The 24,574-nt window shown below is 40.4% G+C and overlaps 4 protein-coding genes across 4 annotated transcripts; all 4 read right to left on the reverse strand.

The window, feature by feature from the left end:
* Positions 1 to 469: 469 nt before the first annotated feature.
* LOC108167161 (tripartite motif-containing protein 16-like) lies at positions 470 to 2,684 on the reverse strand. The gene has a single exon (XM_017310282.2). The coding sequence runs from the start codon at positions 2,682 to 2,684 to the stop codon at positions 1,038 to 1,040; it is 1,647 nt and encodes a 548-aa protein (XP_017165771.2). The 3' UTR covers positions 470 to 1,037.
* A 2,992-nt stretch (positions 2,685 to 5,676) lies between these two features.
* On the reverse strand, positions 5,677 to 8,209 carry LOC145548670 (tripartite motif-containing protein 16-like). The gene has a single exon (XM_081599521.1). The coding sequence runs from the start codon at positions 8,180 to 8,182 to the stop codon at positions 6,533 to 6,535; it is 1,650 nt and encodes a 549-aa protein (XP_081455647.1). The 5' UTR covers positions 8,183 to 8,209; the 3' UTR covers positions 5,677 to 6,532.
* A 5,393-nt stretch (positions 8,210 to 13,602) lies between these two features.
* On the reverse strand, positions 13,603 to 16,448 carry LOC108167162 (E3 ubiquitin/ISG15 ligase TRIM25-like). The gene has a single exon (XM_081599884.1). The coding sequence runs from the start codon at positions 16,446 to 16,448 to the stop codon at positions 14,955 to 14,957; it is 1,494 nt and encodes a 497-aa protein (XP_081456010.1). The 3' UTR covers positions 13,603 to 14,954.
* Positions 16,449 to 21,396: 4,948 nt separating this feature from the next.
* On the reverse strand, positions 21,397 to 23,913 carry LOC103480904 (tripartite motif-containing protein 16-like). Its single transcript, XM_017310341.2, has one exon. The coding sequence runs from the start codon at positions 23,795 to 23,797 to the stop codon at positions 22,142 to 22,144; it is 1,656 nt and encodes a 551-aa protein (XP_017165830.2). The 5' UTR covers positions 23,798 to 23,913; the 3' UTR covers positions 21,397 to 22,141.
* Positions 23,914 to 24,574: the final 661 nt, after the last annotated feature.

Raw genomic sequence — 24,574 nt, forward strand, 5'->3', positions numbered from 1 at the left:
TCCCCCCCAAAAAAATACTCAACTAAATGTAACCAGTACTACCCACTTTTGAACACAGATAACAAAATTAATAGCTTATATTGGTATTGGCTAGTCAGCATTTAGATATCATTACCTGTATCCAAAAGCACCACTCATCTCACTGTTAGTTTGGGGGAAAAAACTGTGCAAAGGTCTTTGCCTTTTGCTGGTTTGTTGCCATGATTCCAACACACCCCTGTGCTGCTCTGCACAGCAGGATGCTTTGTCTGCACAGGTGTAAAACCGGTGCAAGCAACTCAGCGCTCATGTTGCGTTTAAAAGCGGCTCGAAAAAACGCATTACAACGTGTTAACAATTAGACAGATGGGGGACAGAAGGCACAGATATGGGAAGTGCAGGAGCCCCTACTGTATCAAATCGAGATAGGAATAATAGAAAGTTGGCCACTCTAAGGTAAAAAAAAAAGCTTTCAGCCCAGGGGGGGCACAGCTGACTCTGTGGGCGGGCAATGCCCTACAATGGCCACCCATGCTGCCCGGCCTGGTTGGTACCCCTCTGTTAATAATGGAGATGATGTACTTATACACCACTTTATCAAATCTGGAGAACATCACATTACAATCAGTCTCTCACAAACAGATGGTGTCACATTACTGGATTGTAGCCAGAATTGCACTGGGGCAGTCTGGCAGGGCCAAGACTGCTATGCATTGGCACCGCCAGCAAGCAAGGTGGGTGAAGTCCCTTCCCCAAAAACACGACAAAGCAGTGATCAGAACTGGCAACCCAAAACTACGAACAAGCATTCCAAATGTTTTCAAACTTGCAAACAGTCAGCTTAAGTTCCTGAGCTGATTTTCAACCCCATGCTGCTCTTGATTTAACCAGGAAGGGGCAGCACCAAAACTTACTCCACCATCAACAAAAATGACAAAGTAGCTCCATAAAGTAGCTTCACTCTGAACAGTGAAGAAATAAAACAACAAACTCTCACCAAGGAGACTAAAGAAACTGAAACATGCATTGTAACCATAGGGACATCAGGTCACTGGTGACTATTTCAGCTCAATTAACTCAGCAGAGGAAGCATAATAAACACAGATCCCAGCATATAGAGGCTGAGTGAATCTGGTCTGGACTCTGTGGATCAGAGTCATGGTTTCAGAGACGCTGTAGAAACACAGAATACCTGCTCTGTGGTCCAGGTACACTCCTACTCTGGAGGAAACTGGACCTGGTACAGGAGTTTCAATACTATTGTGATGAAATGTGTAACTGTTTGTGTCGTAATAGAATGACCAAGATTTGTCATTGAATCCAAATCCTTTTGCTCTGCTTATGTTCTTGTATGAAACGGCTACATAGACTCCTCCTCTCATCTCCACCTCCCAGTAACATCGTCCAGTCAGTCTGTCTCTACTCAGAACCTGAGAACAATCAGTGAATCTGTCTGGATTATCTGGATAAAACTGATGTTGGTTTATTCTTGTTACTTTTCTGTTCTCCTTGGATAATAACAGCTCCCTGTGTGCCGTGTTTGGATCCATAGTGATTTTTCGTGAACACATTAAGAATTCAGCTCTGGTCTTTGGTTCTGGTTCTAAGAGTAAAACATCCACTTCAGTAATCGTCAGTTTGATGTTTGTCCATGTCTCTCTCAGGATGTCCTGTAGTTTGTCCCTGAGCTCTGACACAGCTGCTGTCACGTCCTCAAAGTGTCTCAGAGGACGGATGTTGACCCTGGATGAGTGTGTCGACTCACTGAGTGCTGGCAGTGAGGGGTAGTTGAGGAGAAACTGGGTGTGATCCTCTGTGTGTGAGAGCTGCTCCAGCTCAGCGTCTTTCCTCTTCAGCTCACTGATCTCCTGCTCCAGCTTCTCCTGAACATCTTTGACTCGACTCACTTCAGTTTCCTGCTGGGATCTGATCTGCTGCTTCACCTCAGAGCTTCTTTCCTGGAGGAGACGGATCAGCTCAGTGAAGATCTCCTCACTGTCCTCCACTGCTTTATCAGCAGAGACATTGATGGCCTCCACCTCCTGTTGAAGCAGCTTCACATCTTTCTCTTGGTCCTGGATTCTCTGATGGATTTGTTGTCGACTCTCCTGGAGCTTCTTCTGCTTCTCAGTCACTTCTGCTGCAGCTGGGACTGTTTCATGATCTTTATGTTCATCCATAGTGCAGAGATAACAGATACACTGCTGATCAGTGCGACAGAAGATCTTCATCACCTCATCATGACGAGAGCAGATTTTGTCTTGGAGATTCTTGGAGGGATCCACCAGTTTGTGTTTTTTTAATGGTGGAGCATCATAGTGATGTCGTAGGTGATCCTCACAGTAAGAAGCTGGACATGATAAGCAGGACTTGACAGCTTTCATCTTCCTCCCAGTACAGACATCACAGGCCACATCTTCAAATCCAGCATAGCAGTGATCAGCTGGAGCACCTTGGAGTTCAGGCTTCTTCAGATCCTCCACCAAAGCATCCAAAGTGATGTTCTTCTTCAGGACAGGCTTGTGTGTTAACTCTTTTTGGCACTGAGGGCAGCTGTAGATTCTCCTCTGATCTTCTTCATCCCAGTGATGTTTAATACAGATCATACAGTAGCTGTGTCCACAGGGGATAGTCACTGGATCCTTCAGTAAATCCAAACAAATGGAACAAGAGATTTTATCCATCTGAACTTCTCTCTTCTCCATTTCAGCTCTCAGTAACAATGACTGTTTCAGTTTCATCCCCATCAACAGAAACTGGATCAGGTGTAAATATCCGGTTACTGAAGGGAGTGTCTCTGGTTCCACCCATCATGACGTTTGTAAACCAGAGGGGCAGAGAACAAGACAGCACTTTGAATTGAACACTGTCTGCCAGCCCATCATTATGTTTTTACCACAGAGTGAATTTAAAAAGGTTGCTAAGCTCAGGTTGAAATGCTCCAGGTTTTATTTCAGGTTGAACCCAAGTAGAAAACAGAAATTGCAGTTGCATTGAAAACTGAAAACATCCTGTTTTTATCTTAGTGTTAATATTAAGCACAGTGAAACAGAGCTACCTACGTTACATGCAAATTATGCATGTAACGTATAATCTCTTATGGATCTGATCTTGTCTCTCACATCAATTCTACATCATGATTATTTGCCTAGACAACAAATCAATTAGCCTTTGATTAGTAATAAGTGAAGCATTGATCAGAATACTTGATATGTAATTGCTTGTTGACTTTGACGACGTCATTTGACAAAATGTAATGCTTATTGCTTGTTGGATTACCAACCTGTCATGTTATGTTGCACAATCTGATGCACAGTTATATGTGTTGGCTAAATGACTCTATAAATAGTAAAACTATATCTCTGAGTGACCCTGTATTAAGCTCGATTATATTTTATTCATTGGCATTTTAGATTTTATGAACTCTTCACCCATACCTCCCATGGCCTTATACAGAATCCTTCACTATGACTATAGAAAGCTTTTATATCTGGTAAGCACTGGATAACTGTAAACCTGGATGAGACATAAGTTCTGTTAATACATCAGAAATCTGAGTCATCTTTTCTGTTAGTAACGGCTGTTAGTTTAGTTAGTTTAGTGTCTGAACATGTTGCTGCACTAAACATTTGTGGTTCCAAATATTCTCAGATATAAACTTCTGAAGGGAATAAATTAGATCTTAATATAATCTAAATGGAGATAAATACTCACTTTTTCCTTACCATTATTTTTTAGAAATGAAAAAAGTTTGCATCTGAATTAATACAACTCAATGAATAAACTACAAACTTAGGTCCAAATTTCACAGTTGTTATTTGTCTGGATTCACTTAATCAGACAAGTTCAGACAGGAATGTTGAAAGTACCCGAGGCAATGAGATAACAGAAACTGTTGGTTGTTTCAGGTCTAATCGGTTGTAACTAGGCCTGTCACAATAAACAATAAATCAATCACATGATAAATTAAAGGGAGCTCAATAATTTCCATTAGCATGATTTACTGTTTTTCTCTTTTCTCTCTTTCTACCAAACACTGGATGATAAAAATCTTCAGTTTGGTGTTTTGGTCTCAACTAGCCCTGTATTTGAAGGACAATTTTGTTTACAAATACTTTATAATTTATTTTACTTGTTGTTTTGTTTATTTTGGATATTTAAAATGTCTTCCATTTCCAGTGTTAAATATTAATTGGAATTTAACATTTATTGATCTTTAAGAATGCATTCTCGAATTATTATACCATTACCATTAGATTATTCGAAAATTGTCTCAAAACAACAATATTATCATTTATCACAATAACTTCTGGGACAATTCATCGCTCAGTAAAATTTTTTTATTGTGACAGGCTTAGTTGTAATCTAACCCACCTCTCTACTGCTGCTTCACCAGTGGTTTCTGAAACTGGTGAAAAGTGTTTTAATGCAAATTGGAAAATGTAACTCATGGGAATCTATTAAAAACTTCATCCAACCTTCCGTTTAAATAATTACATTTTGTTTTAGATTTTATTAGAGGTTTTACTAGCTCAGTTGTTGTCTATTGTTGACATATTTATCCTTACAGGAGCGCTATCCCTGGACCCTGGATGGGATCCTGCAGCACTGACAACCAATAACTGACAAGGCTGATAACAGTCATATTTTTGGATTGTTAAAGAAAGAACATATACCCAGAGAGAATCCACAAAGACTCCATGCAAAAAGTCCTTGGTTTGAGATTCAAATTAACAACCTTCCTGTAAAGCAGCAGTGCTAAAATCTCCACCAAAGTGCAACTCATGGTTAGCAGTAATCAGACATAAAAATTGGCCCTAATCGGCTGATGTCCAGCAGGAATTTTGTCTTGAAACAAGAACCAGAACATCTAAGAGATCTGGAAGGTTGCTATGACAACAGCAGATCTTTAATGTATTATTTCAGTAATTTATAAACTAACAACAATATTTTAAAGTCTATTCTCTGAGCTATGGTGGTATAGTGCCTGAGTTTGCATGTTCTCTCTGTGCATGGCAGGTTTTCTCCAGGTACTCCGGCTTCCTCCCACAGTACAAAAACATGACTGTCAGGTTAATTGATCTCTCTAAATTCTCCCTAGATGTGAATGTGTGCATGGTTGTGTGTCCTGTTTGTCTCTGTGTTGCCCTGCAATGGGCGACCTGTCCAGGGTGTACAGGTCGCCAACATTTCTCGCCCGAAATGTTCGCTGGAGATAGGCACCAGCACCCCTCCTCACCACTAGGGACAAAGGTGTTAATGGATGGATGGATGGATGGATGGATGGATGGATGGATGGATGGATGGATGGATGGATGGATGGATGGATGGATGGATGGATGGATGGATGGATGGATGGCATAGTGCACTCTATAGGATTTTCAGTGGTACTGTAGGCCGATTCTATTTCAGATAAACACCTGAACCTCATCACTATTTCCTCCTGAATAAACCATCTAGACTACATGCTTGGAGTTGGCCTTGCCAATCTGAAATCAAATTTCAGATTGGCAAGCAATCTGAAATGTGTGCATGTCTCACACGAATTCAAAAGGTGTCAGCTTTAATATTCTTTATTTTTCTTTTATAAAAGTTCACCAGGATGAAAGATTAAATCATCAAAATCAACTAAATGTTACAAATAAATTTGGATTATTCAGATTTTTACAATATTACAACATCACACTGATACAATCATTAAAGCAGAAAATAAACTTGGATGTTGTATAAAGTCTCATATAAAGCACCAAACACATAAAGCATAATCTTAATTAATGTAATCAATGTTGTTTACTATATAACTCCACTCAGAGCCTCCTGATTGTACAGAAGACCTCTACAATCAGGAGAGAATTTGTTCTCTGCTAAATCTAGAAATGAATGGACTGCTTTCTGAAAACATCTTTTATAGATTATGAATAAGTGAATTTTTTTACACTAAACCAAGACATCATTCCACACTTTGGCATCTTTGCTTCAATGTTCAAAAACAAATTTTTTCTTTGGAAAGAAAATTGTCATGAAATGGATCACTTTCCTGATTTTTACCCATTCAATTACAATAAATGCTGAAAAGGATCACAGTTGTCTATACTGGCAACTGAAAGTTGTTTCTAGCTGCTGACATCCTTTTACATTTCACTTTCCACACCATACTAAACACTATTTGAGTTTTAAAAATATGCATCATCATAATCTGATCTTCGTCCAACAAATTAATGACAATTTCCCGATTGATGACAATCGTAGCAATCAGTTTCCATCAGTTAATTTTTACACGGATTTCAACAAATGAAAGAGTAATTAATGTAAACGTAATTAATGAATCAAAATCCTCCTTAGCAGTAAGAATCTCCATGGGTGAACAAAAACAGGAAGGGGCAGCACTCAAAAGAACTCCAACACCAACAAAACAAAAAGATGTTAAAGAAAGACAGCTGATCTCTGAGCAGTGAAGAAATGACTACAAAGTTCTCAGCAACAACAGAGGAGACTAAAACAACTGAAACTAAAATGCACATTTAAAAGAAGCTGGACCTCAGGTCACTGCTGACTATTTAAGTTTAACAAACTCAGCTGAGGATTTATTACCATAAAGCCAGATCCCAGCATACAGAGGCTGAGTGAATGAGGTCTGGACTCTGTGGATCAGAGTCATGGTTTCAGAGACGCTGTAGAAACACAGAATACCTTCTATATGATCCAGGTACACTCCTATTCTGGAGGAAACTGGACCTGGTACTGGAGTTTTAATGTTGTTATGAAAAAGTACGCAACTGTTTTTGGTACAAAATAATGACCAAGATATGTCGTTTAATCCAAATCCTTCCTTTCTGCTGAAGTTCTTGTAAGAAACTGCTACACATACTCTTCCTCCCAACTCCACCTCCCAGTAACATCGTCCAGTCAGACTCTCTCTACTGAGGACATGAAAAGAAACAGCAAATCTGTCTGGATGATGAGGATAAGACTGTTGTTCTTCTACCCTCGTTACTTTTCTGTTGTCCTCAGATAATAACAGAAATCTGTTTGCCGTGTTTCTATCCAGAGTGATTTCTTGTGAATATTTAAGGAATCCAGCTCTGCTCTTTGGTTCTGGTTCTGTCAGTGAACCCTCAACCTCAGTGATCTTCAGTGAGATGTTTGTCCATGTGTCTCTCAGGACGTCCTGCAGATTGTCTCTGAGCTCTGTCACAGCTGCTGTCACGTCCTCAAAGTGTCTCAGAGGACGGATGTTGATGCTGGCTGAGTGTGTCGACTCCCTGAGTGCTGGCAGTGAGGGGTAGTTGAGGAGAAACTGGGTGTGATCCTCTGTGTGTGAGAGCTGCTCCAGCTCAGCGTCTTTCCTCTTCAGCTCACTGATCTCCTGCTCCAGCTTCTCCTGAACATCTTTGACTCGACTCACTTCAGTTTCCTGCTGGGATCTGATCTGCTGCTTCACCTCAGAGCTTCTTTCCTGGAGGAGACGGATCAGCTCAGTGAAGATCTCCTCACTGTCCTCCACTGCTTTATCAGCAGAGACATTGATGGCCTCCACCTCCTGTTGAAGCAGCTTCACATCTTTCTGTCGGTCCTGGATTCTCTGATGGATTTGTTGTCGACTCTCCTGGAGCTTCTTCTGCTTCTCAGCTCTTTCTGCTGCACCAGGGACTGTTTCATGGCCTTTATGTTCATTCATTAAGCAGAGATAACAGATACACTGCTGATCAGTGCGACAGAAGATCTTCATCACCTCATCATGACGAGAGCAGATGTTCTCCTGGAGGTTAATGGAGGGATTCACCAGCTTGTGTTTCTTTAATGGTGGAGCGTCATAGTGAGGCTGGAGGTGATTCTCACAGTAAGAAGCTGGACATGATAAACATGACTTGACAGCTTTCCTCTTCCTCTCAGTACAGACATCACAGGCTACATCTTCAGGTCCAGCATAGCAGTGATCAGCAGGAGCAGCTTGGAGTCCAGTCTTCTTCAGATCCTCCACTATTTCTGCTAACACTGTGCTTTTCTTCAAGATAGGTCTTCTTTTAAATTTCTCTCTGCACTGAGGGCATCTGGTGTATCTCATCTGATCTTCTCCATCCCAGTGGTTTTTAATACAGTTCATACAGTAGCTGTGTCCACAGGGAATAGTCACTGGATCCTTCAGTAGGTCCAAACAGATGGAACAGGAGATTTTATCCATTTGAACTTCTCTATTCTCCATTTCAGCTCTCAGTGACAACGACCGTGTTTGTTTCTCTTTTGTAGAACAGAAACTGGCTTCAGCTCTTGTGTAAATGTCAGGTAGCTGAAGGGTGTGTCACTGGTTCCTCCCATCATGACAATTGTAAACCAGACAGAGAGGGAACAAGGAAGCACCTTGAACTGAACACTGTCTGCTAATGCCTGGGTAGAGATAAAAAGCTTGCTCAGCTCAGGTTAAAATGCTCCATGTTTTATTCCCTGTTGGATCCAACTAGAGAACAAAAACTTCAGTTGCTAATAAAGCTATAAATACATGCTGTTTTTATTTGCTAAATGGTAAATGGCCTGAATTTGTTTTATCAAGTCTGAGGGACTCCAAAATTCTTCATGCTACATTCAGCTTGTAATACAGAGGGGGAGGGAACAAAGATCTTCGAACTGTTGAGTTTGAAAAATGTCATTCTAATGTTGAGCCCTGTTTCCTTTAAAGTGATATGAAAACTTTTCTTAGTGCCAGTTTAAGAGGACTAGGATATGGGTTAACCTATGGTGTTAACCCTGAGAAATTATAGGAGTTACTCTGGCTGAGAAAGCAAGCTTACAACTGATTCAAGTGATGATCAAGTGACACTTTATGCAAAACGTGTTATTTTAATTAGACAGTTTGCATCTTGCACATTTGCAAGCTGGTGCAACAGGTGTGTTACTATAGTCCAGAAATATTATAGTGATATTAGAGGTGAATCCTTAAATAGATCCAAACAGATCGAACAAGAAAGCTTCTCTAGCTGAGTTTCTCTGTGAGACATTTTCCTGTCAGGAATAGCAACTGCTTAAGTTTCTCTTTCCTATAAGTTATTTTGAGATGTAATATGGACATGTGAATCATTTCATCAGATATGAAGTCTTCCTTTATAGTTCTGCCCACTGACATCTAAAGGGTTGAGTGGGCAATAAACTAAGTGGAGCTTACAGGAAGAAGACTGACTCATGATTTTACAGGAAGAGGTACAATTTGAAGCAGAAACTGAATGTTTACCATTTGTTACAGTGGGAATTTAAGCCCTGAGGTTTGTGTATAAAATCTATATCCAGCTTTAATCATCACTTTATCTAATTTTGACATCCGTTTATCAATTTTGGAAAATTAAACCATCTCCAACCAAAAAGCTAATTCTTGTCACTAAAACGAAACAAACTGCTCCTCCAGTGTGACCAGCAGGTACTTGGGGGAACTATTCAAACTAAGCAAACAGCGTGTAAAACCACACCTGAAAGTAAATACTGATCAACAAAGAAAGTGAGCTTTGAACCTGCAGCTCAGTGTTTGACTGAAACCAAGGTCAGTAATCCATTACTATCACCCATTTAGTAAATGATGAAAGATGATATTTACAGAGTTACAGCTTCTATGTGTGAACAACACCAAGTTACAGGAGCAGGAAAGCTGCTTCATCAATATAATTCACAGCTGAACACTTAAAGCCGACAGAGATGCACAGAAAGGAAGCAAAGTTCCCCTAAACTGGATAGAAAACATTAGTAGATGGGGAAGTGGAGAACGCCAAAGCAGAAGACTATGTGTTTATAGATTCTGAGAGGAACAGATTTAAACTCCATCATCATTAGAATAAAATAAATGTGGAGACCCAGTTTGGTTGTTTTCACAAAGAAGGTTAACACAGCAGTCAAGAGTTTAGTGACAAAAATTGCATCATTTAGCTCGTAGAGAGGCATCCGCCTTCTCAAACCTCCAGGTGGATTGGACCATTATATAAAAGGTGTGTGCGAATACGAACAGTTCCAACTGCGTGTCGACTGTTCGGCTTTAGATGAATTACGTCAGGACCATAAGAAATTGGGGAAAGGATTTTGAGGAGAAATTTTATATAAGACTCCAGAGAATCCTTCCTTTTACACCTTTTCAGGTGCAGACATATAAGGTAATAAAAATATAGGCTATATGAAGTAAATTGAAAAAATTAGAACGCTTCTTTCTCAGGTCAGTGAACGCTCCCAACTATAAAAACATTCCTGGACCTTACATACCACCAGTCAACACCCTCCGTTCAGAAACACAGCTGTGTTATTTAACCAATTTATATAAGGTTTTGTGCATCACCCAAACCTGACAACCATTTGGTGCCCTTCCTAGTGTATGATTAGCTGGATGTACAGTTGGAGAAACAGTTGAACTGTTAGATGTAAAGTTGGTTGGATGAGTGGTTGGATGTATAGTTGGACATCCAACCTTACATCCATGGTTAAGACCCTTGTAATGGTTTCAGGATCGTTAATAGTGCAGATCACAATTGGCTTGACATATGAAAACATCTGACCTGCTGTGGATGCCAGGCCTCCTTATTCCAAGAAACTGTAATAGAATTGAACAGCTTGCTGTATTTTTGTGGATAAAGAAGTGGGTCAACTCTCCCTGTTTTGTTGAAATATGTCCTGTATGGACAATATCTTATCAAGTGACAATGTCTTATCCACAGAAGTGGCAGCTAGCCACTTTCCTATTATCACAATAACCTTTTAATACTTTAAATCATCAAATCTTTACTCAAAGTTAAACTTTTGGATCAGAGGTTATCTTAAATCTGAAGAAGTGAGTTTTTGAGTCGGTTCATGAAATTTCACATCGAATAACTACTGACCACATTGTTTAATTTCATGTCTAAATGTTTATTTTGCAGATATGAACAAGAAAATTATGGAACAGCAAAAATAGGTGAATAATTAAGATTATAAGTGGTAGCAAATTTGTAGGATGAAAGAAAATTATTGACTTCCTCCGTCTCCTGAAACTTCGCAATCAGACTGGAATGTTGACAAAAACATTCACATTTAACAACATGCAGAGAAATTATATCGATAGTCCAATCTAAACGATCTAAAAAAAATAACCACCATTGATCACTAAATTAAACACTAATCAAAACATGATAGCCTCATATATCTTAAATGTAATGGTATTACAAATTCTCACTAAAACAAAAATGAATGCAAAGTGATGGATTGAAAGAGAGATTATCTCAAAAGATATAACAGTAAAGGTTATGTTACTTACATTTTTGGGGTTACACTTAAATTAAACCCTACAGGGCATCAACATGTGAACTGGGTCAAAATGGATCAACCAGTTTGACATGAACCCTTGATAGCTGATTTATCCACAACTGGCAAGTGGCCGCCTCGCTCAGCTGCAGATGCCCATTTGAGGAGGTTACCCGCTGGTCTCAGTGAGAAATGCGGATCTTCCTCAGAGTAAATACAATATAATCTACCAGTGACGTGCAGTCAGGGGAGGCATCATGGAAAAATAATCTAATCATTTATAAAGATATTTTCACCCTGTGGTTTGTACTATAAAATACAATTTTTTTCATTTAATTTAACCAAATCTGATTATTTTTTTCTTCAAAATCGTTGAATTTTCGCATTTTCCCATTCAAATGCTTGGAAGCGAAGCAGGTGAGGCAGCAGCGAGCCGAGCCTCACCTGGGATTGTGCAACCTCTCGCTATCTGCACCGGTTGCCATTCTATGAGTGCATGCTCCTCCTGACTGTACGCCGGCAATAAAATGGCTCAAAACATTTAATGTATTAACTGATGTTCCATAATTTATTATTATAAAGTTTATTTGATAGGGACAGACACACATCAACATACACAAACTGAATAAAACAGCAGTCCCATGTTTGCATCATGGTGCAATAGCAACAGCTAATTTGCAGCACTTGTCCGTAGATGGGCTTGCAGATCCTCTCACAGACCTCTGTGAGAGGACTTTGAGCAAAAGTGGTTCTTCAAAAGGGGACCTTACAATTTCCATCCAAAGCTGCTCTGGTAGATCTGCTGTTGCCCTGCAGTCTCTGTATGCAATCGCTTAATAGTGGATAGTGGTGGATAGGATAGTGGTGGCAAATATAGGATTGATGGAACCGCTGACTTAATTTGGATGTAACAGAAGTGGAAATAATTGATATTCATTTTAATTGTATTTTTTGATTAGTTGTTTTTAAGACTAGTTGTGGGTTTTTATAGCAGTTCACTGACAATGTTTTCCCATAGCATATAATTATTCAGTGATATTTTTACTTTTCCTGTCTACTCAACATCTTCTAATACAAAAACACAGTGGACCGCATCGGCGCCCCGACCACAGGGCTTAGCAAGTTTTCTGGGGGAAACCCTGACATTTACTTTGCATTGTCCCCACATGATGACAATATAAAATATCCGAATAAATATTAGACTCTTGATGCGTTATTGCTATGTTGTTTTAAGACCTTGCTCAATGTGCCCCTTTTTAACATTGAAACCCTGCCCCTCCAAAGATCTCTACACGGCTCTAGTCCGAGGAACTTTTTGTTCGGTCAATGTCCCAGTGCCAGTACCAGAACCAAGATTTCTAGCCCAGTTTGTTTTCATAGATCTTTCCCTGCCTCTCCCCCTGACCCCCTTTGAAACAATGGAGGTGGGAGGCAGAATGTGGCAATCATGGAGGGTTGGAGTTGGGGGCCGGCTGTGGAGAATGGATGGACGTGGAGGTAGGGGGGCAGTTGTGGAGAAAACAAAGGTTGTGGATGGAATTGGGTGGTCGGCTGTGGAGAAACGAGAGGATGGAGGTGGAGGTTGAGGTGAGAGGCCGGCTGTGGAGAAACAAGAGGATGGAGGTTGAGGTGAGAGGCCGGCTGTGGAGAAACGAGAGGATGGACGTGGAGGTAGGGGGGCAGTTGTGGAGAAAACAATGGTTGTGGATGGAATTGGGTAGCCGGCTGTGAAGAAAGGAGAGGACGGACATGGACGTGAGGGGCCGGCTGTGGAGAAACGAGAGGATGGGGGTGGAGGTGGGATGCCAGCTGTGGAGAAGGGCGGGGAGATGAATAGCCCGCATGTCCGATTTAAGTCAGGGGTACGACATGCAGTCCTTTGACCAACGATTTCCACTGCAGTTGGTTCTGGTCCTGACAGTAGAACATCCACTTTAGTGATTGCCTATATGCTCCCACCAGCTCAGGTTATTTCACATTATTAAACAAACCATGAAAACCATAACTGCAAGATTATGAGAATCATTTATTAATGCACAAACTTCATTTACTATCAAACAAGATAAATTAAATCATTATTAGTTACTTTTCAGATTATTCTCCTCATGCATTTTTTTGTTGCCGTTTCTGTAAAACAAAGACTCTGTAACAGAAATACATATCATTCAAATGATTAAAATCTAACCTTCTTAACAACTTTCTTTTTACCCCAATAAAAGAAGATTATGTCATGTATGGAAAATCACAATTTAAACCAAAGACCTGAAACATAACTAGCGAGGTCTTATACAATTCCTGCACATCATGTTTCTTTGGTCCAAATGACCACAGTCTCATTAGTTCAGTGACATCTTGTTGATCGTTTTCTGTGACATCTGCACACACGAGTTTCCACCAGCTTCCATTTTTTCTGAGTATGTGGCTGAAGAACGTCTTGCATGCAGCTGCACCAAACTACCAGTAGGTGGCTCCAGAGAACTAAAAATCCTGATCTTGCTCCTTCATACCGTCCTGATTTTCTCCAGCATCGTCTTTCAGGTTGTTAAATCAGTCACAAGAAACTGCATCAGTGTCTCAAAAACTAAAAATCAATTAAAAAGAGATTAAACCTTTTCTGTAGTGGTTCATAAACTTTTAAATATTTTGCCCCTCCAGACAAGAACCTTCACTTCCTGCTTGTAAGTCACTTTTTTCATCTTTAATTAGTGCCTCTGCCTCCTTCTGGTTAAGACACCAGGCTCAAAGTAAGGACGAGGAGGGAAGAACTGCATCCTCTATTATATTGTGGGCCAGAATGTATATTATTTTTTTCAACATATACCTGTTTGTGAATAAGTTAGAGAACATTTCTATTTATTTTTCATAATTCTAATAGTACAAACAACCCTCCTCACCCCCAACACAAAAATGGTTCGGCTGCAGAGAAGGCTTCTAACTTTAATTTTATCATTCTGCCCCGGTGCTGGACTAAATGTCCGGTTCACCCTGAGTCGGTCCCACCGCTGTGGGTCAGAACCAGATATCCTGATATAAAGAAACGGTACCATGACTGTCACCGTGACGCAGCTCAAATCCCCAGTACCACCTGTTCACTGTTCGCTCTTCACCTTAACCTAACGTTACTACCAGGCGGTTCTGCTGACATATCGGAAAAAATTCACCCCATAAAGCCCAGGCAACCAAAACCTCCTGTGGCGCTGACCCCATTTTATTTTATCTCTACTGTCTACAAGCAGCTACTGAGTTTTCGTTGCCCTGATATTTGTTAAGTCTTAAAATTCTAGATCTCTCAGAGATGCTCATATCAAAAAATTATGTAGCGTTAACCCCTCTGAGCTTTTTCAATGTTTAAAGCAGTCTGCAGCCAAGTTGCTATGGACAAATATGGACAGTCAGATATGATTAGGGTTCATTTAGTGAAATAGCAGGAAATGTGCTTATTTCATAACCAGCGACCTTCTCTCCTATGGTCTGTTTAACAGCTACATTCTCAGATCAACTCAGCCCTCCAGCTCTGTCAGCAGCAGAAACAGCAACTTTAAACCTATCAGCAAAACAGACTACATTTGCTTTGCATTGTCCCCACATGATGACAATATTAAATATCCAATTAAATATTAGATTCTTGATGGATTGTTGCTATGTTGTTGTACGTTGTTCTAAGATCTTGTTCAATGTGCCTCTTTTTAACGCTAAGTCCCTGCCCCTCCAAAGATCTCTTCTACACGGCTCTACTCCTGAGGAACTTTTTTTTCGGTCAATGTCCCGGTGCCAGTACCAGAACCAAGAACCATTTCTAGCCCAGTTTGTTTTGATAGATCTTTGCCCCTTCGTCTCCTTGGAGGTGTGGGGAAGAGTGTGGTGCTCATGGAGGTTTGGGGTTGGGGGGCGGCTCTAGAGAAAAGAGAGGATGGGGGTGGAGGTGGGGGGCCAGCTGTGAAGAGAAAAGAGGATGGGGGTGGAGGTGGGGGGACAGGTGTGGAGAAAAGAAAGGATGGGGGTGGAGGTGGGGGGCCAGCTGTGGAGTGGGGCGGGGAGATGAATAGCCTGCGTCTCCAATTTAAATCAGGGGTACGACATGCAGTCCTTTGACCAGCGATTTGCAAGGCAGTTGGTTCTGGTCCGGACAGTAGAACATCCACTTTAGTGATTGCAACTGAGATGTTTGTCCATGTGTCTCTCAGGACGTCCTGTAGTTTGTCTCTGAGCTCTGACACAGCTGCTGTCACGTCCTCAAAGTATCTCAGAGGACGGATGTTGATGCTGGATGAGTGTGTCGACTCCCTGAGTGCTGGCAGTGAGGGGTAGTTGAGGAGAAACTGGTTGTGATCCTCTGTGTGTGAGAGCTGCTCCAGCTCAGCGTCTTTCCTCTTCAGCTCACTGATCTCCTGCTCCAGCTTCTCCTGAAGATCTTTGACTCGACTCACTTCAGTTTCCTGCTGGGATCTGATCTGATGCTTCACCTCAGAGCTTCTTTCCTGGAGGAGACGGATCAGCTCAGTGAAGATCTCCTCACTGTCCTCCACTGCTTTATCAGCAGAGACATTGATGGCCTCCACCTCCTGTTGAAGCAGCTTCACATCTTTCTCTTGGTCCTGGATTCTCTGATGGATTTGTTGTCGACTCTCCTGGAGCTTCTTCTGCTTCTCAGCTCTTTCTGCTGCAGCTGGGACTGTTTCATGGCCTTTATGTTCCTCCATAGTGCAGAGATAACAGATACACTGCTGATCAGTACGACAGAAGATCTTCATCACCTCATCATGACGAGAGCAGATGTTCTCCTGGAGATTCTTAGAGGGATTCACCAGCTTGTGTTTCTTTAGTCCAGGGATGTCATAATGAGGCTGGAGGTGATTCTCACAATAAGAAATCAGACAAACCAAACAGGACTTGACAGCTTTCATCTTCCTCTCAGTACAGACATCACAGGCCACATCTTCAGGTCCAGCATAGCAGTGATCAGCTGGAGCAGCTTGGAGTCCAGTCTTCTTCAAATCTTCCACTAACTCGGCTAACATGATGTTTTTTTTTAGGACAGGCCTTTGCCTGAAGGTTTTCCTGCACTGAGGACAGTTGTAGATTCCCCTCTGATCTTCTCCATCCCAGAAGTCTTTAATGCAGTTCATACAGTAGCTGTGTCCACAAGGAATAGTTACCGGATCCTTCAGTAAATCCAAACAGATCGAACAAGAGATTTTCTCCTGCTGAACTCCTCTCTGGGCCATTTTTACCTCTCAGTAATGAAAGTTTGAATCAGTCAACTCCAAGTATAAATAGATGCACGTTACACCCACCTTAAAAATATGTGGCTAAACCCGTATGCCTTTGTTTCATAGCAGGAAGAAGACATGCTTTCAGGCTGACTGATTCCCACAAGGTGTCGAACTTTTTCAGTTGTCCGTTTCTCCATATGTGGTAAAGATGAACAATTACAGATTCTGATATTTATGTGAAATTTCATTTCACATAAATTTCATTTCACATATAAATATCATAAATATGATATGATATTTTTCAGCCATTTTGTTTTTTATTATTAACAGGGCATTAATTTATTTAAAGTGTTTCAAATATCAAATAACGGATGTTTTAGGTTTATTACTTCATTTATTCTGGATTCAGATTAAATGTTTTGGCTTGTGTCTCTTCTAGAAGGAGGAGCTTCCAGACAGCCCTCGATCAACGTTCCTGCTGGCCTTCAGCCCCGTCAGGTCACACACACACACACACAAATATGATATCCTGCAAATATGATATTTATGATATTTCATATAAATATCATATTGTTTGTTAATACAAAATAAACAAAAACTACAGTGACATATAAGTGCGCATGAATCAACAGAATTGCTGAATAATTAGCATAAGCTTTAGAAAATACATTGCTGAAACTAATGTCTTAAAACAAATAACGAGCGCTATTCTGCACAGAATTGAAAGACGACTGGGTGTGGTCCTGACATTAAATGAATAGCAAGCAATGTAACGTAGGTAGAGATGGGCATAGGGTACCTGAAAATTCTACTCAAGAGTACAACTATTTCAACACATTTTTACTCAAATAAAAGTAAGAAGTAGCTTTCCAAGAAATTACTCAAGTAAGAGTAAAGCCCCACGGATAGAAAATATGTAATCAACAAAGTTGGTGTAAAAACTAAAGGTTTGCAGGAATGTGTCTGTCTCTCCTACTTTTTTGTTTAAAATATATTTGTTTAATATTTAAACATTTTCATGTATTCCCCACTTTCTATTGGGTTTGTAAAAACTTTCTACTCAGATGCCCAACTCATGAGCCGCACTGAGTTACTTGGTTCTTTGCTGATCTCCTTTCCCTGATCTCCATGTCTACCTTTCACAGCATGGCCACATTCCAGCTGCCGCCACACTTCTCTGCACGAGTCAGCATCAAAGTCTGCTTTTTTAGACCATCTCCTTCAATACAGGCGAACAAAACATGGTGGCTGCACTGAGGGTGAAGCGGACAAATTTAAAAGATACTTTGAGTTTTTTTGTGTATGTGTGGTTTCCTTGATTACTCACTTCGCATAGTTCAACACGCACATACTGGAATGCAAAGGAAAACTTCCTTATCCATTCCAGCACAAGGAAGTTTTCCTATTAAGCAGGTTCAGCAGAAACAACACCCAAGCACACTTCCATTGTTTAAACAGTGCATTTCTCAGAAAGTCTGTTTCTAACAAAGTTGTTTCTTCTCAGCATTTCCAACACAGGGTCTAAAATCAATTATCTACAAACATAGATCATTGCTTTTCAATCCTAATCTTCAGGATCTACTGTCTTTCATGTTTTAGATATTTCTCTGCACCAGCACAACTGAATCAAATGGATGCATTAACCACTAAACATGAAATAAAGTTTTACAAAAGTCTAGCAGTCATCTGTTTACTTACAACAGGTTTGTGGGGGCAGGAAAATGCCCAAAACCTCCTGGACAGTGGCTCCTGAGGACCAGTTCTGAAGACCACAGATGTAAATTATATCTTCTGATCTTCCTCCTCCTGCAGGATTGGTGCAGTGATTTGGAAACATGAATTTGTCCCTATGATCCAGATACAGACAGCCTAGTACTTACATAGCAGATCTCATCACAATAGAGATATTGGTTGAATCAAAGTTTGAAATATTTCAGGAGATCAAAAATATTTGATTTGTAAGGACCTGATACTGCCAGACCAACCACCAGAAGGCAAAAGCAGTGGCATCACAAATCAATCAATAGTATAGTTGATATAGTAAAAGTGTTAGTTGCCAGGGCATCTGAAAGTCAGTTCAACTGTCTCCCTTACTAAGATGTCCAGTCAGCGTAGGATGATTGTAGTATAATTTAATTAATTTCATTTCAGACAACTCTGCCGTAGGGCCGAACGGAAATGGCGTAAAGGTCAACTGCATGTTTATTGTGACATCTACAAGGAAAGACTACGTAACTATCGCACAACACTAAAACATGCAAGAGAGGCTTTCTTTGCAGATGTCATAAACAAAAACACTAACAACGCTCGAGCTTTATTTGCTACTGTTGACAGGCTCACAAATCCTCCGATGACGTTGCCACCTGAACTTCAATCTATTGCTGCCTGCAACAAGTTTTCCAGTTTCTTTTCAGAGAAAATTCAAAAGATCAGAGGATTAATCTGCACATCCACTCCAAAGACAGTACTAATGCTGTGCCCAAACAAAACAAATGCGGGAAAAATGACCAAATTTCAACTACTTAATTATAAAACCCTAGAAGAAATTATAAGTCAATTAAGCTCCAGTTCCTGCTGTCTGGATGTCCTGCCCTCACATTTCTTTAAGAAAGTTTTGCCTGTCGTTGCTAATGATCTGATCCAAATAGTAAACTCATTGCTCTCTTCAGGTGTTTTCCCCCAGGCTTTGAAAACAGCAGTTATCAAACCACTGATAAAAAAAACAATCTAGACAAATCACTACTGCAAAATTACAGGCCGACCTCTGACCTCCCATTCATCAGCAAAATTATTGAAAAAGCTGTTTTTAAACAATTAAATAACTTCCTAACAATAACAAACTGCTTCGACTCCTTCCAGTCTGGTTTTCGTGCTCACCACAGCACGGAGACGGCCCTTGTAAAAGTGTTCAATGACATCCATATAAATACAGACTGTAGAGAACCACAGTGCTGGTTCTGTTGGACCTCAGTGCAGCTTTCAACACTGTTGACCACGACATTTTACTGAATCGACTGGAGAGTTGGGTTGGACTCTCCGGTCCAGTGCTCAACTGGTTTGAATCCTACATAAAGAATAGAGATTTCTTTGTTTTCAATTGGAAACTTCTCATCAGAGGTCAAAGGTCACATGTGGGGTACCCCAAGGTTCAATCCTAGGACCCCTTCTTTTCAATATTTATATTCTCCCACTGGCTAAGGTTATAACAGGACATAGGATTAGCTACCATAACTATGCGGATGATACACAGCTCTACATTACGATGTCACCAGGTGACCTTTGACCCCATCCAATCACTGAATAGATGCTTAGAACAGATCAATGTGTGGATGAGCCAAAACTTTCTCCAGCTGAACACAAACAAAACTGAAGTTATTATCTTTGGACCTAAAGATGAGCGAACTAGAATCAATGCACAGCTTCAGTTACTACAACTAAAAACCAGCGATCAGCCCGAAACCTGGGAGTAGTGATGACCTCTGACCTGAACCTTCAGAGCTACATTAAGACAGTCACAAAGTCGGCCTTCTATCACCTGAAGAACATCTCCAGGATTAGAGGACTGATGTCTCAGCGAGATCTAGAGAAACTCATCCATGCGTTTATCTTTAGCCGCATTGATTACTGCAACAGCGTCTTCACAGGTCTGACTAACAAATCAATCAAACAGCTGCAGCTGATCCAGAAGCTGCTGCTCGGGTTCTCACTAAAACCAGGAAGATAGAGACATAACACCAGTTTTAAAGTCCCTACACTGGCTCCCTGTAGCTCAGAGAATAGACTTTAAAATACTGATGTTAGTTTATAAATTTAAAATACTGATGTTAGTTTATAAACTGCTAAACAGTTTATAAATAAACTGTTTAGCACCACAATACATTAAAGATCTGTTATTGTTGTACCAACCGTCTAGACCCTCAGATCCTCTGGTTCTGGTTCTGCTCTGCATCCCCAGAACCAGAACCAGACGAGGAGAAGCAGCATTCAGTTTCTATGCACCACAGATTTGGAACAAACTTCCAGAAAACTGTACAACAGCTGAAACACTGAGAGCCTTTAAATCTCAACTTAAAACCCACCTGTTTAGAGTTGCTTATGGCTAAATTAGGGTTAGAGTGGGTTTTGATGTCTTCCATGTTTTTATGTCTTTAATGTTTTTAATTTCTTTTTATTTCTTTTCTACGTTTTAATGATGTAAAGCCCCCCGGAAAACGTCCCAGTTAAACGTCGTTTAACTAAAGTTACCCTTGTTAAACAGTGTTTTAACTAAAACTCTGAGGTTTAAGCCCAGTTAAACGACGTTTAACTGAAGTCCTAAAAGGGGTGCGGGTTTTAATGTTTTTATCTTTAAATCTCTCTCTTTCTCACTGTTTATTTAATGTCACATGCTGTTTTTATTTTAATCATGTAAAGCACTTTGAAATGCCTTGCTGCTGAAATGTGCTATACAAATAAAATTTGACTTGATTTGATGAGAGAAGGGGGAAGACGTGAGGCAAAGGTTGCCAGGTCGGGAATTGAACCTGTGACAGCAGTGTTGAGGACTAAGGCCTCCGTACGTGGGTTGTGTTTAACCCCTACGCCACCACAGCACAACCCAGTTTGGTGCAATTTGACCTGTGATGTGCATGTACCCTTTATGGCTGGGGGAAAGATCTCCAGGAGCAGTCCTTGTGAGGAACAAATCCTCTTTCTAAAACACAAGCAGAACTTATTTTATATTATCTCACCAGTTCATAGGCACTTCCACAACCTCAGGCAAAAACAATACATGAGAAAGACAATATAAGTTGCTACATAATGTAGATATAAATGTGCTTTACCAATGGCTAACTACATAATCATGTGGAGGAAAGGGGTCTGACAACTCAACCAACCCAATTATTATAAGATTGCCTCAAACATTATTCATCTGTATCCAAATATCAAAAAAGCAAAAATCACTTCATAACACGTTTAAACACGTTTATTCATCAGATGTAATAATCCAATAGATTTGTTTCACCCAAACAGTTACATGTTTAAAGCACCAAAACTGGTACAGGATTAACCAAAAATAAACAGAAAGTGTCAACTCAACTTTGTAGTCATTTAGAAACAGTTCCTGTGGAATATTTCCAAAAATGCTTTTCATCCTTTTGACCACCAGATGACACCAAAGAAGTGTGCCGAGGGGTTTTTAGCATAAACCACACACAATTGAAATCATATCTTCACAGAATGTTTTTTTCCCAACTGCCTGAAGTTAAATTATACCAAATGTCTATTGGTTTATATCAGAATTACCAAATGATTTCTATTGACAAAAAAGGCACAAAAATAAGAGAATCACTTATTAATTTATATGAAATAAAAAATGTCTACAGTTTGATTCAGAATCTGATGTTTGTCCAATAAAATTATGTCTTGACAAATGATGATCATGATAACTACAGTTTCCAGTAAATGGATTTGAACGATAGCAACATTTGGTTAGACAAAGCAACAAATGTAAATATAATAACTTTCTTGACTCAAAATCTTCCTGAGTAGTGAGAATCTCCATGGCTGAACAGAAACAAACTCCAAAACCAACAAAATCAAAGTAGCTCCATGGAGACAACTGATCTCTAAGCAGTGAAAAAAAATCACAACAGTGAGCTGTAATCACAACTATGGAGACCAAAGAAACTCAAACTATTATACACATATTAACCGACTACACCTCAAATCACAGTTGGTTTAAAAAACTCAGCAGAAGAAGCATAATAAACATAAACCCCAGCATGTAGCGGCTGAGTGAATCTGGTCTGGAGTCTGTGGATCACAGAGGACATGGTTTTAGAGACGTTGTAAAAACACAGAATACCTGCTGTGTGATCCAGATACACTCCTATTCTGGAGGAAACTGGACCTGATACTAAAGTTTGAATTCTGTTGTGATAAAATCTGTAACTGTTTATGTCACAGAGTAATGACCAAGATAGGTCATTTAATCCAAATCCTTCAGCTTTGTTGATGTTCTTGTATGAAACAGCTACGGCTCCTCCTCCTCTCCACTCCACCTCCCAGTAACAACGTCCAGTCAGACTCTCTGTACTCAGGATCTGATTATAAACAGTGAATCTGTCTGGATGATCAGGATAATCTTGTTCTTGGTTCATTAATGTTACTTTTCTGTTCCCCTCAGATAAAAACAAAAATCTCTCTGCTGTGTTTGGATCCAGAGTGATTTTTCGTGAATATTTTAAGAACCCAGTTCTGGTCTTTGGTTCTGGTTCTGACAGTAAATAATCCACTTTAGTTATTGCCAGTTCGATGTTTCTCCATGTGTCTCTCAGGACGTCCTGTAGTTTGTCTCTGAGCTCTGACACAGCTGCTGTCACGTCCTCAAAGTGTCTCAGAGGACGGATGTTGATGCTGGATGAGTGTGTCGACTCCCTGAGTGCTGGCAGTGAGGGGTAGTTGAGGAGAAACTGGGTGTGATCCTCTGTGTGTGAGAGCTGCTCCAGCTCAGCGTCTTTCCTCTTCAGCTCACTGATCTCCTGCTCCAGCTTCTCCTGAACATCTTTGACTCGACTCACTTCAGTTTCCTGCTGGGATCTGATCTGCTGCTTCACATCAGAGCTTCTTTCCTGGAGGAGACGGATCAGCTCAGTGAAGATCTCCTCACTGTCCTCCACTGCTTTATCAGCAGAGACATTGATGGCCTCCACCTCCTGTTGAAGCAGATTCACATCTTTGTCTCTGTCCTGGATTCTCTGATGGATTTGTTGTCGACTCTCCTGGAGCTTTTTCTGCTTCTGAGCTCTTTCTGCTGCACCTGGGACTGTTTCATGATCTTTATGTTCATTCATTAAGCAGAGATAACAGATACACTGCTGATCAGTGCGACAGAAGATCTTCATCACCTCCTCATGATGAGAGCAGATATTCTCCTGGAGGTTCTTGGAGGGATTCACCAGCTTGTGTTTGTTCAATCCAGGAACGTCAAAGTGAGGTTGCAGGTGATTCTCACAGTAAGAAACTGAACAGACCAGACAGGACTTGACAGCTTTCCTCTCAGTACAAACATCACAGGCTACATCTTCAGGTCCAGCATAGCAGTGATCAGCTGGAGCATCTTGTAGTCCAGTCTTCTTCAGATCCTCCACTAAAGCAGCTAACATGATGCTTTTCTCCAGAACAGGCCTTTGTTTAAATGTTTTTCTGCATTGAGGGCAGCTGTAGTTTCTCCTCTGACATTCTTCATTCCAGTATTGTTTAATACAGTTCATACAGTAGTTGTGTCCACAGGGAATAGTCACCGGATCCTTCAGTACATCTAAGCAGATGGAACAAGACAAGTTACCTTGGTCTTGGTGAAGTCTTCTCTGTGCCATTTCAGCTCTCAGAAACAACAGCAGCAACTGATTTGAGCTCAGGTGTAAATATCTAAACAGATCGAACAGGAGGCAGATCCTTGGTCTACTGGAATTCTCTTATGAGCCATTTCATCTCCCAGTAACAATGACAACATTTGAATCAGAGAAATGTGACTATGAATAGATGCAAGTCACACCCATCCTGAAAATATGTGGATAAACTGGAATAACTGTTTCATAGCAGGAAGATTTGTTTTCACAACAACTGATTCCCAGAAGGTGTTTTTAGTCTTTTATGCTCTCTGCTTTTGCATGTGTTGTAAATAACAATTCTAGGTTCTGATCTTTAACGTTCTTCTAGTCAGCTACCCAGACTAGAGTTATTGTCACTTTCTGTTGCAGACGGACTGGTGACCGAATATTAGAGATAAAGTTTTTTCCTGCCGATTCCGATTACCCATGAGGGCTGATCACGGTCGATCACCGATGCCGATCATATAATTATTTTTCTTTTAATCATAAGCACTACCAGTTACATTATGTGGAAAAAGGAACCATGAATTCACCTTAATTTAGAGAAAAATTTGTTTTTAATAACTTTTTCCAAGAAAAAAACAAAACAAAACAGGCATTGTGCAAATTGTACTGCTATCGGTAATACTATCTTTAACAGACTGATAACATATGGAGGCTCTGAAGAGGCTAAATAATGCAAAGAACCAAAATAAAACCTCTCAACATTGCCAAAAAATTCAAGTATAAAACTTAACATTCAAAGGCAAATACAGGATCCAT

This window comes from Poecilia reticulata, chromosome 18 (genome assembly GCF_904066995.2).
Source record: "Poecilia reticulata chromosome 18, P_reticulata-male-v2, whole genome shotgun sequence".
Taxonomy (NCBI): domain Eukaryota; kingdom Metazoa; phylum Chordata; class Actinopteri; order Cyprinodontiformes; family Poeciliidae; genus Poecilia; species Poecilia reticulata.

Excerpts from the sequence above, each read along its gene's own strand:
- LOC108167161 (XM_017310282.2), bottom strand. The coding sequence starts at position 2,684 with ATGGAGAAGAGAGAAGTTCAGATGGATAAAATCTCTTGTTCCATTTGT.
- LOC145548670 (XM_081599521.1), bottom strand. The coding sequence starts at position 8,182 with ATGGAGAATAGAGAAGTTCAAATGGATAAAATCTCCTGTTCCATCTGT.
- LOC108167162 (XM_081599884.1), bottom strand. The coding sequence starts at position 16,448 with ATGGCCCAGAGAGGAGTTCAGCAGGAGAAAATCTCTTGTTCGATCTGT.
- LOC103480904 (XM_017310341.2), bottom strand. The coding sequence starts at position 23,797 with ATGGCACAGAGAAGACTTCACCAAGACCAAGGTAACTTGTCTTGTTCC.